Source organism: Terrapene carolina, unplaced genomic scaffold, assembly GCF_002925995.2.
Source record: "Terrapene carolina triunguis isolate 2854851 unplaced genomic scaffold, T_m_triunguis-2.0 Scaffold96, whole genome shotgun sequence".
Classification (NCBI taxonomy): Eukaryota; Metazoa; Chordata; order Testudines; family Emydidae; genus Terrapene; species Terrapene triunguis.
This window is the reverse complement of record NW_020664447.1, coordinates 73,707,557-73,723,843: the sequence shown is the minus strand read 5'-3', so window position 1 is coordinate 73,723,843 and position 16,287 is coordinate 73,707,557. Positions and strand designations below refer to the sequence as shown.

The following is a 16,287-nucleotide window of genomic DNA, read 5'->3' as shown; positions in this document are numbered from 1 at the left end:
GGGGAAAGGCATAACAAGAACCAATGGCTAGGCATGAAGCTGCTCAAATTCAAATTAGAAATAAGGCACAAATTTTTAACACAGAGATGATTAACCACTGGAACAATCTACCAACTCTTGATGTTTTAAAATCAACACTGGATACCTTTCTGGAAGATAGTCTTTACCCAAACACAAGTTACGGGGGGTGAAATGTAATGGCTTGTGATGTACAGGAGATCATACTAGAGGATATAATTGTCCCTTCTGGTCTTAAACTCTATGAATCTATGAGGGAACAGAATCTCTCTCTCTCTCTCTCTCTCAACTTTGTTGGTTCTGCAAGGCTAATAGGAGAAAAAGAAATAAAATCTTTATTCAAGCAATTATTTTCAGGACCCCTCTCCCCCTCCAAAGGAGCTGGGGAAAAACACATTAATGCTGAGAGTGGTAGTAAAGGGTATGTTTTTAATAGGATTTTAATATACAGCTTACATGTATATTTATTATTATTCTAGTCAGTGCATTACAGTAATAAATATGAGAGATATCATTTATGAATCGACAGAATTAAATATTAATTACACGAGGTGATAAATTCTGGTCTTTTTAGGAATTCACCAAAAGCCACTGAAGACAATGAAAGTCTTTCCATTGACTTAAATGGGCTTTGGATCAGTCCTTTAATGCTATAATTTGTTATCATCATAATGCAAAAGTTCAGGACCAAACCTGCTCCTACTGAACTCCATGGTAAAACTTCCCTAAACATGAAAAAGAGCAGAATTGAGCTGTACATTTTTAATTGCACTGTATACAAATATTCACAAAAGACTAAAATACAGTATTCACAAAACTAAAGAGGTTTCCATGAAGCTTACAGGAAAGTACAGCACAAAATCAATGAAGTGAAAAGTAACTTTCAAAAAATAATAAACCATTCTTGATAGTTGTGGTAAACATTAAACAAAAAGACAAACTGGCACAGTTTAACAACCTCATTTCTAAGTGTGCTTTGTAATAATGCTCCTCCCAAGCTGCTGTTTTTCCAGAACATAATGACAAAAAGCCTCATTGTAACATCACTGTTTTACAGTGACAAATTTTATTGCATTGCCAACTGAGTTTAAAGAAAAAGCTGTAGAAAGGATCCCAAAGCACCACCACCACCACTACCACCACTACCCCCCCCCCTTTTTTTTTTTTGGTTATCATCCAAAATAGCAACATAGCACTTTCACGCGTTGGTGAATACGCACTAGTCTAGTTTAAAAAAAATAGAGGTTAATTAAAGAAAAATGATTTTTGTTTTTGTTTCAAAAATAATATAAACAACCATTTCAGAATCAAATATTTCAATGATTAGAGATATGTTTAGCATGAAAGATAGAGCCCAACCCTGCAAACATTCTTGAGAGCAATCTCAATGACTTCACTGGGCCTGCTCGTGTGAGCAATAATTTTATGTGTGATTACGGATTGGCAGGATCAGGCTCTTAGCTTTGCCCTGCGCAAGCTTTTGCGCAATTGTCCTAGGCTAAAAAGCATAGATAAATATATACAAAAATGGGCTTTTATCTTATAGCTTTAACCCTTTTATTGCTAGACCAAAAGTGAGGATTTGGAACAATTTACATAATTCATAGAGGATAAAACTGAGATGCAGCTTCAGATGACTGAATTTCCACTTGAGCCATTTTAAACTGGGTACACTGGAGCCATTTGCGGAGTGCAGATGAGCTATTGTTCATTTGTCCTGACCCCTGTAACATCCTCAGGCTGTGGTGGTTCACGTTATTCTGAATGGCTTGAAGGCGCAGCTGGAGTCCAGCAGATAAATGCTATTAAAACCAGCAGAAGGTTGAGTTTCTCTCTTTTATTTAATACATACATTAAAATCAGGATTATGTAAGATTTTTTGCCAGGAGCTGATTTTGGGAGAGGAGGATTCCCCCTGCATGCCCCACCCCCCTCTATCCCAGGTCTCATTCTACCTCGTCTCCAACCACTGACAAAGATGTTGTCACAAGGGGCATTGATTTCAAGCCACCATCCCCCAAATCACTATGTTCTCAACAGCAACTTTATAGTGGAGCTTTCTGCACAGCCTTTCTTCCCATCCACTCTTGACTGACAGGACCCATTGGTACACCTCATCCTCATTTCTGTCACAAACAAGGCCACTTAGCACTATTATCGTCCAACCAGCAGACCACAGCAGGTCAACATCAGGTGCTGCAGAACTGAAAGCCACCCCCTGAATCAGGGGTTCTCAACCTGTGGATCGATGTCAGGGGGTCATGGACCACCCTGCTTTGCTTAGCTAGTTAGATGGGAGTGGGGAGGGCTTCCCATCTAGATCCTAGTTAGTTAGATGTAAGTCATGGGTGGCGCAGTGTCTCAGTACGGAAAAGGTTGAGAACTACTGTCCTAAATGATGCCTCTGCCCATTCAAATTTGGCATATTCAATGCTGAGCCACTGATTATCCCCAAATACCAAGCAGTTTGCATATTATAAAAAGATGTATGTTGAAAAAATAATATGGAGTTTTTATGATGCATTGTCAGAGAGTTGGGAGCGTGAGTCTTATTTCCAGAGTACATTCAGACAAAACACAGAACAGAAATACCAACAAGCCTGAAAGAACAAGAGAAAATAACTTACCTTTAGATTTGACTGAATCATTGGCAACCACATAGGTATTAGCTGTACGAAGAGACAACAAATGTTTTGATAGTATACTATATGGGCCCATGAATCTGTTCTGGTTACAGTGAGTCAAAGCAGGGTATGTCTAACTCATTTAGCCCTTTGAATGGATGGTGACACATGCTGAAAGGACTCATCCATAAATATGGAAATGGATTTGTAAAAGATGGGCACGCTGGACATGTGGCATTCAGAGGTTAAGAAGCCAGCTTTGATCATTTGTATCCTATTTTACAATAAGGAGCAATTACTGGTACTATTTTAAGGCAATGTTGATAGTTTAAAATAAAAAACCCATTAAAAGGAATATTTCCCTGGAGGTGTTTTCTTAATACCCAGGTGAGCAGGTATTGGAATGAATGCAGTCCAAGCATTGCACAAAAAGGTGCACACTGTCACTGTTGCAGATGTTGAAGAGTGAAAAGGACTGAGGCAGAAGTTCATGATGATGCAGAACATTTTATATTCTGATCACTGACCATTGTTTTATAGGTCAACAATCGCAGGCATCTATGCTATACTCACACATCTAATTTAGGCACAAGACGACCTTTCACCATATAGCACGTATTGCGGACAGTGAGCTGGGTATCTTAGTGCTGGGGCAGTGGAAAAGGAATTTTCCCTTCAGTATGCCAAGCAGCTGTGGAGTTGCTGTGCAGCTCTTACTGCAGCCCTCCATGGGAGGGATGGGTGAACCCACGTAGCAGTGGATCTTCCAGCCTCACCCTTGCCTTGCCATGTCCTAATCCCTCATCTCCAATGATCTCTGTGCATTGTCCTAAAAGGAGCCCTCCATGCACCCTACTCCCAAGAGATAGAAGACTCACTCATCAGGATGAAAAAGTAATTCTTAGGCTCTGACCTATGCCTGATTTTATTTTCTCCAGGACAGAGCATCATCAATCTGCACTCAAAACTCCCATTGACTTCCCTGGGCACTCTATTTGCAGAGGAACTGCAGGATCAAGGCTTCATGTGGTCATACTCCAGACACCAACAGAGTAGGAGAGGCAAGGAGGGATCTGGGAATCCATAATCCAAGAGCTGATATTTGTTTCTGGCTATCTCTCTTAACAAAACTTTTATTTGAGAGTAACTTTACATGACAAGCCTACGGAAACCATTTCTATCCATGCTCTCCAATATTAATTTAACCACTGGGCATATTGTTCTGAAATGCTTCTCCAAATGGCATCAGAATTTGCAATTTACCAATTATGCTACTGAGAGTTGTAGGTTAAACCTAATCAGTATTGACAGCATTAGATAAAGCACCATTCCCCCTGTTTAAAGAATGCTAATTGTTTGTCTGGCTGCATAACACAAATTTCAGTGCTGTTTTGCTAGTGGATCATATGCAGCTCTGTCAGTACTGATTACTTGGTCCACCAAATAAAGAACCATATTCAATCCTCTGCTTCTGCAGGCAGATGGATGCCAAAACAGATGGAACCCAGCCAGAGAACAGGGGAGCATTAGCTCTGTAATCTCCTTCCCTGGGACCTTGCAGAAGAGCTCCTCCACTGGAGCTCTGATGACTCAGGTCTATGTGGGGTTTTTGAGAGGCAGAAATAGGACAGCTAAAAGAGCACCCACATTCCATGGCATGCTCCCCCTGCTATCCTCACAGACTTACCACTGGAAATCTGATCAGGGCTTCATGCTGCTCCTATGGAACTAGCCAGTGGCAGCATGTTTCCTGCCAAAGGGGAAGGGAAGCTGGTCGGAAAGCTGTGCAGAAACACAGGGTCTCATAGGTACCCCAAGATCCACACAAGGTTTAGGAGGACTGAACTCTCTGCCTTGAGGGGGTGGGGTGTTAGAGGAGAGCAAATCCTCCCACTCCCCGCACTGTCACCTAGCTGGATGGAGGAGGAAGAAATTGAGTTGGAACTCTTGGATTTTTTTTCTTTCCATCTCCCAGTCAGGCTTTTCTCCAAAGGGGGGAATATGGCTTAAAAATCCGGCCAAAAAGTGCTATCTGACAATAAAAGGGAGCAGCTCTATCCCAGGGGGAAGCATACACCGCGCAAGTGGGTGGGGAACGTAACACCAATGGCTAAGAGTAGATGAAATCAGGAGGTGGAACTCTCACCGTACCAGTCAAAGAGAAAGGGGAGTTGTGAGAAAGTGCTGCTCCCTGCCAGTGAGATGAAAGAAAGCTCCTCCTCTGCTTGTAGTTTAGGAGGATCTGCAGTCCCCTATCTTGCTCTACTTTCCCTGGCTTTACCCTCCCCCCATCTCATTCCTAATAAGGTTCCCCACCACGTCAGCATCCAAATAAACACACTTCCCATAATCCACCTGGCAGCATATGACCCTCTGACTCCCCGTTGTGATGATCATTACAGTTACACATTTTTCCTGTGTCTGCTGTGATGAAGTTGTACAGTGGCCTTCTTGAACATTTTAATCACATCTGATTCCCTATTTAGAATAAGAAATACAGCAATAAACTTAATTAATGAAGATGGTAAGTGTGCAGGGTTTAGTGGCAACCACTGTGCTAAAAAGGGGTGGGGTTGGTGGTGGTGGTCTGATTTGCACAACGCAGAAAGCTCAGGAAAAGGGTATTAAGAATGTGCTGAAACTGAGTAAAAAAAATAAGATTATTTTTCACTCCACTCTCTCCTCCCTCACCATTCTTTAGTGATAATTTATTTTTGTTTGAAAGGCTTACATCTACATAAAGGAAAGGTGCTTTGAAACATAAAATATACTCTGTCCCCTACACTTAATTACCAACAAGGTCGAGGCAATACAGGATTTTCTAAATTGTCTGAAACATAATAAAAAACAACAATCAGCCAACAATCAGAGAGCTGTTATCTTTGCAGCTTCTTCATGTAGGTTAGGGCCGTGAACATTCAAGTCTTCTCTGCAACCCTTGAAAATAAGACAGTTTCAAAGCTGATTTGGGGTAAATTTCTTGTTTGTAACTCAATGGTTTTCAACCATTTTTCATTTGTGGACCCCTAAAAAATTTCAAATGGAGGTGTGGCCTCCTTTGCAAATCTTAGACATAGTCTGCACACTCTTACTACAGCTTGAAAACCACTGCTATAAATTATGTAGGTGCCAGTCATGGCTCCATAGTTAAAAGTTGAGCTCTGCACTTAAAGCAGGGATTCAATCTCTTTGGAATGTTTTTAAAATACAGCATATCCTCCCCACAATTACAGAATTTACTTTTAAAGTAGAGATTGAATACTAACACAATGCAAAATACTGTGTTTCTAAAAATCGATTTAAACTAATCTGGGACTACAAACACGAAAAAGCCTTAATTATAAACATATGGTTAATGCATGGTGTCATTGCAGGGGAGAGTTAAGGTTGTCTGGTTGCCCTATGTATTTCCAAACCTTAACATACTTGGATTTCTTTTAAGCTTATCTCGAATTTCCTAGATTTATCATGCTTGTTTTTGCAATAATTACAACATCCCTTAATGTATTTTACTGTAAATTACTGACACATACTCTCACTCTTACCTCCATTGTACATACTTTTTGCTTGGGGATTTACTGCAGAATTTGTGCCAGGTTTGCCTTTTCTTTGGGTGGGAAGGCAGCTTTAAAATCCTGGACTTCATAAGATCCTGATTCATAGGTGCTGAATCAGTGCACCTCCTGGGAACCCTGTCCATGTCCCATCCTGGGACAGCCTTGCCCACTTTTAGGGCCCTGCCCTGCAGAGCCGAGGTACTGAACTGAGCTCTTTACCTTATTATAAATCTGAATTTTAACATTTGCTAATAGAACCTGAATCTTTTCAATCCAATCTGCCTCATGCTCCGTCATCCACTATGAAGTGAAATGCTATCTCATTCAAATGTCACCTCCCTCCTAGAGAGGGTCAAAACACATTTACTGAAGGGAAATACATGAAGTGAGGCAGTGAGTGAGTATGTCTGAAATCTTTTCAGAAATTTCATTCTTTGATTGAGATATTGTCATGTAGCGAATGTTTAAGTAGCTCTCCACAATGCTACAACAGTATAACTCTATCAGCCATTAATTTTAAAGAAGGCATGGTAACAGGGGGATTGCCTTTCAATTTTAGCTTTGTGTTACTGCTGGACACTAATGGTATGTCTACACTGCAACGTAAGCCTGTGCTTGAACCCGGGCTCAAGCCTAACCCCCTCTTGCGTCTACACTGCAATTGTGCTAACCCAGCTTTTGGACCCAGGGTCCCAGGACCCTGGAGGGTTGGAGGGTCCAAGCTCAAGTTAAGCCAGGACCCAAGGTCTGAGCCCTGTTGCTTTGCAGTATAGATGCAGCCACGCTTGACTCAGGACCTGGGAGTCAGCCAGACGTATCCCACAATTCCATGGGACAATGTCCGTAGTACTCTCTATCCCAACAATCCGAAATCCACTGTATTGAAAATGGAAGCCATGCGCCCTTTGTAAATGGCAGCAGCTCAGCGTTAAGCCCGTCTCTCATGATCACCAATCTGCAAGCACACATTCAGAGAGCCACCTGGGTTTGCAATGGAGAGCGAACAGATCAAGTCTTTGGCAAAACGAGCTGCTTTCTGGTAACTTGCAGGGAGGGCAGTAAAGTTTTTCCACAGTGCATCATGGTCCTAGTGCTAGAGCAGCCACATTTTTGGGGGATGGGAGGGGATGCTAGGGAGTCTGGGATATGGTTACTTTCACTTGGGTCTGTGCACTGCAATATGGACACCAGAGCTCTAGGTTTCAACACAGGTTAGAAAAGTCTTAACATAAGGTCAAGCCCAGGGCTCCCTAACACAGGTCAGATGACTGGAGTCCCATTAACCCTGCACTTACGTTGCAGTGTAGACATACCCTAAGAGGCTAGAAAAGAATAACACACAGTGGCTTTCTCTAATGCAATGCAACAGCTCAATGTACAAAGGAACACAATTCATCTAGACTCACAGGACTAAGGACTGCTTTGCTTGCTGTTATTTCATCTGAAAAACAGCTATCCAGAGGACTAAGTGGGAAAGCATCTATAATGCTAAAAGACTTGATTTATCCTGTGTGACCACCCCAATTCTTTTCATTTCTCCTTTGGTTTGGCTTGTTTTACTCAGATCAATGCAGAGAACACTGTGGTCATCCACAAGGGGAAAAATACTACTTTGTTTAAACTTTGGACCAAATGCTGCAGATTTCCAAAGGAGTTTTGCACAAGCAAGGCAAGCAGGACTTGGCCCTGGACTGGTGAATAGCCTATTGTGCTTTCCTAAAAGAATAGGATTCACCACCTAATTATATTCAGTTAAGTAAGAAACACACACACAGGCATTTAATAAAACCAGACATTATTCAGGCACAAGTCTTGTGTTATCACCCTGAAAGAATTTGAGTGCCAGGACACAACCATGATCTGCAAAGGAAGCTGAGTGACACCAACATTGTTAGGAATTAGAGATTGGTCCAAAATGGAAACTTAAAATCCAGATTTTGAATCCTGCTCCTTGCAAAGTTCAGGAGTATTTGAATGCAGACTTTGGGTTCATTCTGTTATAGAAACTAGGAGTAAATAAGATACAAAGTCAAAATTCAAGGGCAGTTTGGGCTCAGGGTTTTGGTCTGTGCCTCTATGTTAGGAATTTTACTCTTTTAATGTTGTAAAGAGCTATATTCCCGCACTGACCTTTAACCTCAGCCCCTTCTAGTTTCCCCTTCTAGGAAGTCTGTCAGGAAAAAGATTCCTACGAATCCTTAAAGAAGTATTCACAACATGTGATTCACATACCTTGACAAAGATAGTGGAATTGCATTCTTGTAAAGCCTCCATTAAACTAATCACATGTAGACACACCATTTCCACCATCTGAAAGAAAAAATATTAAATAAATATCCAGTGTAATAATATTGTGAACACAGCCAATAGTCCCTAGGGATAGTCTCACTTCATTTTCTTGGCAGCTACATTGGGGCATAAGCTGTATGTTTTTTAACCACTGACATTTCAGGTTAAATATCACATGATGACATGGGGGACATTTCTATTTACTAAGTCTTTCTCTGATGCAGCAGCATCAGTTATCTGCTATCTGTTAGAGTGCTCTGCATATTTGGTTTACCTCCTATTGCACACCAAGACAAACTGTCTTCGGTTTTCTTCCTCTCAGTCATTGTTCCTTCTACTTGTCCCTGTTGGGTAGTTCTCATCAATCACTGAGTCAGAAATTGGTATTTTTATTTACCGAATTCCCTTTAAAATTAACGTAGTCACAAAGATCAGATTTTATTTTTTCCATCTGAAGGTGATTTATTGTTCTGAATTGGCAGGGGGCCATGAATATATAATTCTTGGATTTTATAGCATGAAATATGGCATATGCAAATATTAGCTTTTTGGTAGTAAACAGCATTTTATGTTTTATGTTCTGTAAATGCACAGGTACAACAAGACAAATATCTTGAGATGGCAGTGAGTATTTGCAGTGCCTGTCTGAACTATGCATGGATTCCCCTATATAACAATAAATTTAGCTTTTCAGTATTGCTTGTCTTCTTCGGAGAGCTTTACAAACACTAACTAATTGAACTTCAAAATACCCCTGTGAGAATAAGTATAATCCACATTTTACAGAGCAGGTAGCCAAGGCAGAGAGTTTAATAACTTGTGCCAAGGGCCACATAATGAGTCATTGTTAGAACTGAGATTAAAACTCAGGGGTTCCCGGTCCCACACCTTTCCCCTTAGATTTGAGGCTAGTCAGAGATAGAGGTCACGCAGAATTCCAGTTGGCTTCACTAGGAATTCCAGGCTTACAGCAGCAGTTCCCAAACTGTGTTCAGTGGGTCACAGAGCACTTAACTAGTAGTCCATTGACTCGAGCTGGTCACCCAGGCTTCTCCACATTTCCAGAGGTTAAAATCACATTAAAGGACAGCTATACATATATTAAGTACTTGCCTAGTGTGTCTTTAATGTAAACAATTGCTGTAGTTGGCACAAAAATATTCCAACTGCAGTCCATGTGACTGCAAATGAAATGGAAAATGCCCAAGCATAGAGGGGATGGGAGGTGGTCTACATGATCATACATGAGCAGGGAGGTGCTCCACAAAGCAGTCTCTGCATAAATAGGTGGCCCACATTCTAGAAAATGTTAAGAGCCACATGCTTAGAGGACCAGGCTATATGTGAGGAATCTCTTTGTCTTGGGCCTAGAATCAGAGCCTTCAGAGCCAAAGCCAGCAATTACCATTTCAGCTAACGGAGAATATCCATCACATTAGTAGAACCAGAAGCTCATGATGAGTCTGGCAAGTGAGAGACTATGTACCTTGCCCATCTTAAGCAAGCTGTCAACCCTGAGCATGCAAACAGAGGGAGCTATTATTCTAGCACTGTGCATGCTTTAGGGCCTGAACCTCTGAGGCACTCAGCAATGGAAGTCAATGGAAGTTTAGAGCACTCAGCACATATCAGGAGGCACCGGGCAATTTGCATAGCATTGGGTCCTTAGTGAACTGCACCTACATCCTGCACCTGCATGCTAAGCAGTGGAACTGGATGAATAATTCGTAACAAATAACTAATTGCAGGGCCGCCCAGAGGATTCAGGGGGCCTGGGGCAAAGCAATTTTGGGGGCCCCTTCCATACAAAAAAGTTGCAATGTTATAAAATACTATATTCTCATGGGGGCCCCTGCGGGGCCTGGGGCAAATTGCCCCACTTGCCCCCCTTTCTAGGCGGCCCTGACTAATTGAACAAATTTGGCTCATTTTCTGTTTGTGAAATGTCTATGAACAGACTGCGGTCTTCTCAAATCATTCATTACTCAAAAATATTTGCTGAATGATCTCTGTGGATTATGCTTGCTCAATAACTTCTTTGCAACCAGTTAACTGTGAGAGTTCGGTATTGATCATTTGAGCTGTATTGACTGAACACATGGGTCACAGGGTAAAAACTCAAACAAATATTTACAGAACCATTCTGAAGTATTTGATCACTTTTGCTATGCAAAGTCAGAAGCTCTAACACTGAACAGCACTAAGATCCAAGAGAACTGAATAGCACTAAGATCCTTGTTCAGATCACCACAGGGTAAAATTATTACTAGTTATCTTTCCCTTTGAACTCTCAAAGGTAACATACTGCACTTCCAAAAATAGCACAATTGCTTCACAAAATTATGCATAGTCCCATGTATTCAGTTTTAAACTTTAAACCTAGAGGGTTTGGCTTTATATAAATCTGTAATAAACAAATCTGTATACAGCATCTGACTCACCACTTTGTTATGTGCCATAAGCTGTATGATACTAGGTGTCACTCGGCTCCAGAACTCCAGAGCTGTAAGGATGGCTGTAAAGCTAAACTCATTTTGATTTTGGACCGTAGGAGCTACTGCTGTTTGTTCACAATACACTGTCCAGAGCTGGGCAAATATAAATGCATGGAAGAGGGAACACATGTGCAGCACTGATGTCTGTGGAAAGGGTAACAAGAAGAAAAAGGGTTTTCTTGAAATAGTATAAAGTGCATTCCCCATCAAAGTATCCCCCATTAACATAAACCTCCATCAAATTAAATCCCCCAAGAAATTCTCCCCCATCAAGTACTCCCTGATCAAATCCACAACTATCAAAGTGTTTCTCTTGTTAGGATGCAGTAAGTGAAAGGTATCTGATAACAGCTCATGCATGTTGAAAGAATATGTTTATATTTACAGCCTAATAGCCCGATCCTGCAAACAGATCTGCACATACAGGCCCTTACTTTAATACCCCTTAGTGCGTCTGCACAGGTAAGGGTCAGAGTGTGAAGACCACTTTGTCCTTGGGAACCAATCCTGCTGACCTCACTGAGGTAAAACTCCCATTGCCGTCAATGGGAGGCCTGTAGGAGAAGGGCCTTATGACTCATGACCTTAAACATGCTACTGCCCAAGTCAGTGAGAGTTTCCCAAGGAAACATGTATCCACACAAAATAAATCATTTTACATCAACTTCTTTTGATCTGCAACCTAGTTCCATCTTACCAGAATATAATCGCCCCAAAATACCTCCAGGTTACAGCCCCATAATGGGAACTTTGCAAGGCTCGCTGAGTAGTTTTACAGATGCACCTGAGCATGACCCTTTCATAATAAATGTTAGATGTAGTGATTTCTGACAGACACGCCAAAGAACTGTCACGACTCCTAGACATGTCACTAGTTCATTATAGAAGAAATGTTCTACTGTAGTTCAGGTCATAGATGTTTTCTCAGTTTAAAAGCGCAACAGTGATTCATGACCAATGCCAGTATGACTGCACCAAACACTGCCAGGGTTGCTTGGTAACTGGAGGGAGGTATTTGAAAGAGCAAAACGAGCTAGAAGGAATGAATAGGAAGCATCAGTCTTGAATGGGTGAGGGGAGGCCAAGTACTAGACAAGCACGTGATCATTCTACTTCTGTAGTTAATAAACTCCTATTTATTATTTATTTAATAAACACATACCGCCTACTGCATCTATGTTAATTATTGTCATAAATGGTTTACGATTTGCAACAATGTGCACTGTTCATCTTCAAAGCACTTGACAAATCAAGCTGGGCTTGAGCCCATCTCTGTTTGCAAATATTAAGTCTTTTTTAATCCTCACACTATCTCTGTGATGGAGGTTAGCATGTCTTATTTGAATAGAATAGAATAGAATAGAATAGAATAGAATAGAATAGAATAGAATAGAATAGTCACTTGCTACAGGGAGAGGCAATGTGGAGCTGAGAGAGCTAGGCTTAGAACTCAGGGATTCCTATCTCCCACTCCTGTGCTCAGACCACTAGACAGTGATGCTCTCAGACAATAAAACAATCTAGCGAGCTGATTTTTAGTGAATTTATCACTGGTTTTCTGTGTCTATTGGGGCAGTTACCTTAAGAAAGACTGGGCAGGTTTGGGGTTTCTTTTCTGAATTATAATCATAAGTTTTTTATTATGCTTCCAATTTCCTATATCTTATGAATACAGCAGCCTGCTAAGTTTGGGCAGTTTTAGTTTTAGTATGGTGGGACCATTATTGAACAAGAAAGTGGGCAGTGTAATTTTAAAACATTCAATACTGCTGGAATATTTTACTTGTACAAGGGGTACCATCTGGGAGTTTAAGCCACTTTAAATAAGGCATTAACATGAAGTTGCTTTTATAATATCCAGAGGAGGAAAAGTTGTAAGATGCATTTCACCTCCCTGAAAAAAACCACAACTGGTTAAGTGTTTGCAATACTAATGGCATTGCATATGGTGTATCGTCTTAAACCCATGGAATCCCTTACCTTTGATTGCTCTGGAAACCCAATCAGGATAACAATAAGGTGGTCTGCAATGTGGGAGCCAGCATCCAGAGGAATTGGCATGCAAGACGAGGGAAAATTCGGACAGACGACATTGTGTGTCAGAGACCCCAGAAGTAGCCAGGAGAGTAAACGAATATGAGATACACATTCGATGAATTCTTTGGGCCTGTCAGAGAACAACTGATTTTTACAATGCATGTAAACTTTGCTATCTCTCATTAACTGAAAATCCCATATGTTTGCAAAATGCTGCCTGTGCTTGCTAGAGTCTAAATCATTTGGACAGCTTGTGGGAATGCCAGGTAGAGCCGCGTGTACATTGGCTGACCTGGCATGGCACTAACATGCCCAGCAGCACTTGTTCTGTCCTTGCAAAGCTGAGATTCTGCACAAGGCTGATGTGGCAAACTCATAGAGCCACATGCAGTGATTATTTGGATAGAAATGATCAAAGGAGCTTTATATCATGATTCCTCTGTATATTAAAGACTGTGGTTATGGCACTGGGCAGTGATTCATGAGATCCAGATTCAGTTCCCAGCTCTGCCAGAGCCTTCCTGTGTGACCACGGGCAAGTCACTGGATCTCTCACTTCCCCATCAGTAAAATAAGGTTAATCACACTTCCTTTCTCCCACCCTTTGTCTGTCTTTGTCCATTTAGTTTGTAAGTTCTTTGGGGCAGAGACTGTCTCTAATTAAAAGATCATACAACACCTAGCACAATGAGACCCTGATCTTAGCTGGAGCATCTAAGTGTTCGTGTAACACAAGAGTAACAATAATTTCCATTGGTTTCACCTCAATCCAAGATCCCCTGGGCTTTCACAAAGCCTGGAAGTTAGATTACTTACTCATCTGTATTCATAGGCACTGTGAAGAAACTGATTTCAGGTCAGAAAGCTGTTGCCTAGCAGACCTCTCACTGCCATTTTTCATTATTAATTTAATATCATCAGTAATTCAAAACACCAATAAGGCATAACGATAATACATTTTATTCTATTCATTGGCTTTTCTATGGTGTTCAGCACCTAGGACCTGGGGCTTCACATACATTAATTATCCTCACCTCAGGACATATTAGCCTCATTTTACACCTGGCGAACTGAAGCCCAGGGAGATGATAATCCCGATGCTGCAAACACACATACACATGCTTAATATTAAGCACATATACATAAGTGTTCACAGGACTGGGGGCCAGATTTTTCAAGGTATTAGATGCCTAAAGATGCAGATAGGTGCCTAGTGCGATTTTCATAAATGCCTAGGTGCCTAACTCCCACTAGGTGCCTATCTGCACCTTTAGGCACCTAAATACCTTGAAAAATCAGGCCCAAAGTGACTTGCTGAGCTCCCATAGGAAATCTGTACTAGAGCCAGGAATTGAATCCAAATCTGCTGAGGCTATGGCCAGTGTCTTAACGACATGACCATCCTTTCTCTCTATGAAAAATAAATTATAAAACAAGGCTTAGTTCTCTTCACCCGCACTCCATCATTTCCCGTTATCCTACACAACCCGTAGCCACACAGAAATACTACAGGTCAGGATCTCTCACATTTACCTTGTCTGGGGAGGGTTAAGCATGTATTTAAATTAAAGTATATGTACAGCTTCACAGATTAAATCCAACAAACCTCTCATATTGTGAAGTCTTTTTTTAACAGATCACCTTCAGAATGGACCCAGTCCTGGAGCCCCTACTCATTTACATTCACTCCTTACACAGGCAAACTGCAATGAGTAAGTAGTCAGGAGTTGGCCCTATATAGCTAGGTTTACAACCAGAACTGATCTAACACTTTCATTCTGTTTTACTATGAACTCCTATTGTAAAATCCTTATTCAAATTCATCCCTGATGTAATTTCACTGAAGCCAATGGAGTTACATCATGGATCCATTTGGGACCATGATGCAATACTACTGAGTCATAAAGTTGCGGTTGTTGAAACATTTAACCTTGAATTGTCTTTGTTTCAGCATCCATCATCAAATCACACCCACTGTCATCACTAACTGCATTCCCTTTAATCTGACAAGAACCCCAGAATTATTGTGGGAATTTCTGCTTCATTGCTCTTCTTTTGGGGACAAAAGTGCTCTTACCCCTGTTGCATTGCAGAAGGAGGATGATACAGCCACGGCAAGTAACGAATCACAGCTTTATTATCTCTGTGATTTCCTCGTGTAATTTCCATAGCTGCAATCTGAGCTAAACCAACTTTGAGATGTCCACCAAATGTGTCTTCATGCAGTGGCTGGGAACACGTCTTCATGTGACTCTGCAAAGTAAAGATCTGATTTTCTATCCAGTAGGGTATTGCACTAGATCCACTTTATGCAAATTCTCACATTGTCTGTTCACCTTCAATCACCCATACAAAGAAAGAGTTAGGCAACACGTGCATGCATCCTTTCTATCAGCAAACCCTGTAACTATGTAGCAAACTAGCTTTTGCATACTCAATTTATTTAATTGCACATCAAAGGACTCAATCTTTTCACAAGGTAATACAATTTGCACAAGAAATTACCAGCTTTACCCAGGCAAATAGCCATTTGCCTTTAAAAATACAATATTTTGCCTCTTCAGTGGGTGAGAGACCATTTTGCATGGCTCATTTATTGTGAGGACATTTAGGCCCTGAAAATCTAAGGGTAGTGTTGTATCTACTGAGTGGCATATGCATATCCCTGAAAACGTATTTTATAAAACACTGTTGTGAGCTGTAATGCTTAATTGGTGCTTCTTGAGATTCCTCCATATTCCCAAATGTGGTAATTGTGAATTGTCTATTGCTATTGCAGATGATGGCAGTGCCAATTGGTGTATGGTTTGCTTAAAGGGACAAACTGTCCTTTGCACAACAGAGGCCATATCATCAGCTGGAATAAATTGCTATAATGGCATGAGAGTCAGTGGACCTATGTTGATTTTCATCAGCTGAGGATCTGGCCCCAGTAATTTTAGTTCTACCAAATGAAAATCATTTAACCGAACTCCTGTTTCAGGAGTACAAAATCTTCCAGCACAGATGATTAGATAGATAGATAGATTAGATCTTTTGCTTATGTCCAGACAGTGAAATTTATAAATTCAACTTTCCTGACTTTCTAGAAATTTACATCTTATTCCAAGAGAAAACAAAGACGATAAATAACTGAACACAGACAATAAATGAGACTATGGCTATGCTGATGCTGAGAAGTTATCATGTGCAAGTCTAATATAATGCACTAGTTACTAATACAGGGCTGAGAAAGAAATACACAATTAATGTCTAATAAAACACTTT

General features: G+C 40.9%; 1 protein-coding gene across 4 annotated transcripts in view; it reads right to left on the bottom strand.

Moving 5' to 3' along the window:
- Nucleotides 1-1,538: 1,538 nt before the first annotated feature.
- Nucleotides 1,539-16,287, bottom strand: part of UNC79 (unc-79 homolog, NALCN channel complex subunit) — a 139,209-nt gene continuing 124,460 nt past the window's right edge. For all 4 annotated transcript variants that reach the window (XM_026651282.2, XM_026651283.2, XM_026651284.2 and 1 more), the window contains 6 exons: nt 15,098-15,273; nt 12,964-13,150; nt 10,930-11,127; nt 8,432-8,509; nt 2,646-2,687; nt 1,539-1,820 (listed from right to left, as the gene is read on the bottom strand). In XM_026651282.2, the coding sequence (XP_026507067.1) occupies nt 1,620-1,820; nt 2,646-2,687; nt 8,432-8,509; nt 10,930-11,127; nt 12,964-13,150; nt 15,098-15,273 (882 nt within the window). In that variant the 3' untranslated portion in view covers nt 1,539-1,619. The remainder of the gene's footprint in view (nt 1,821-2,645; nt 2,688-8,431; nt 8,510-10,929; nt 11,128-12,963; nt 13,151-15,097; nt 15,274-16,287) is intronic.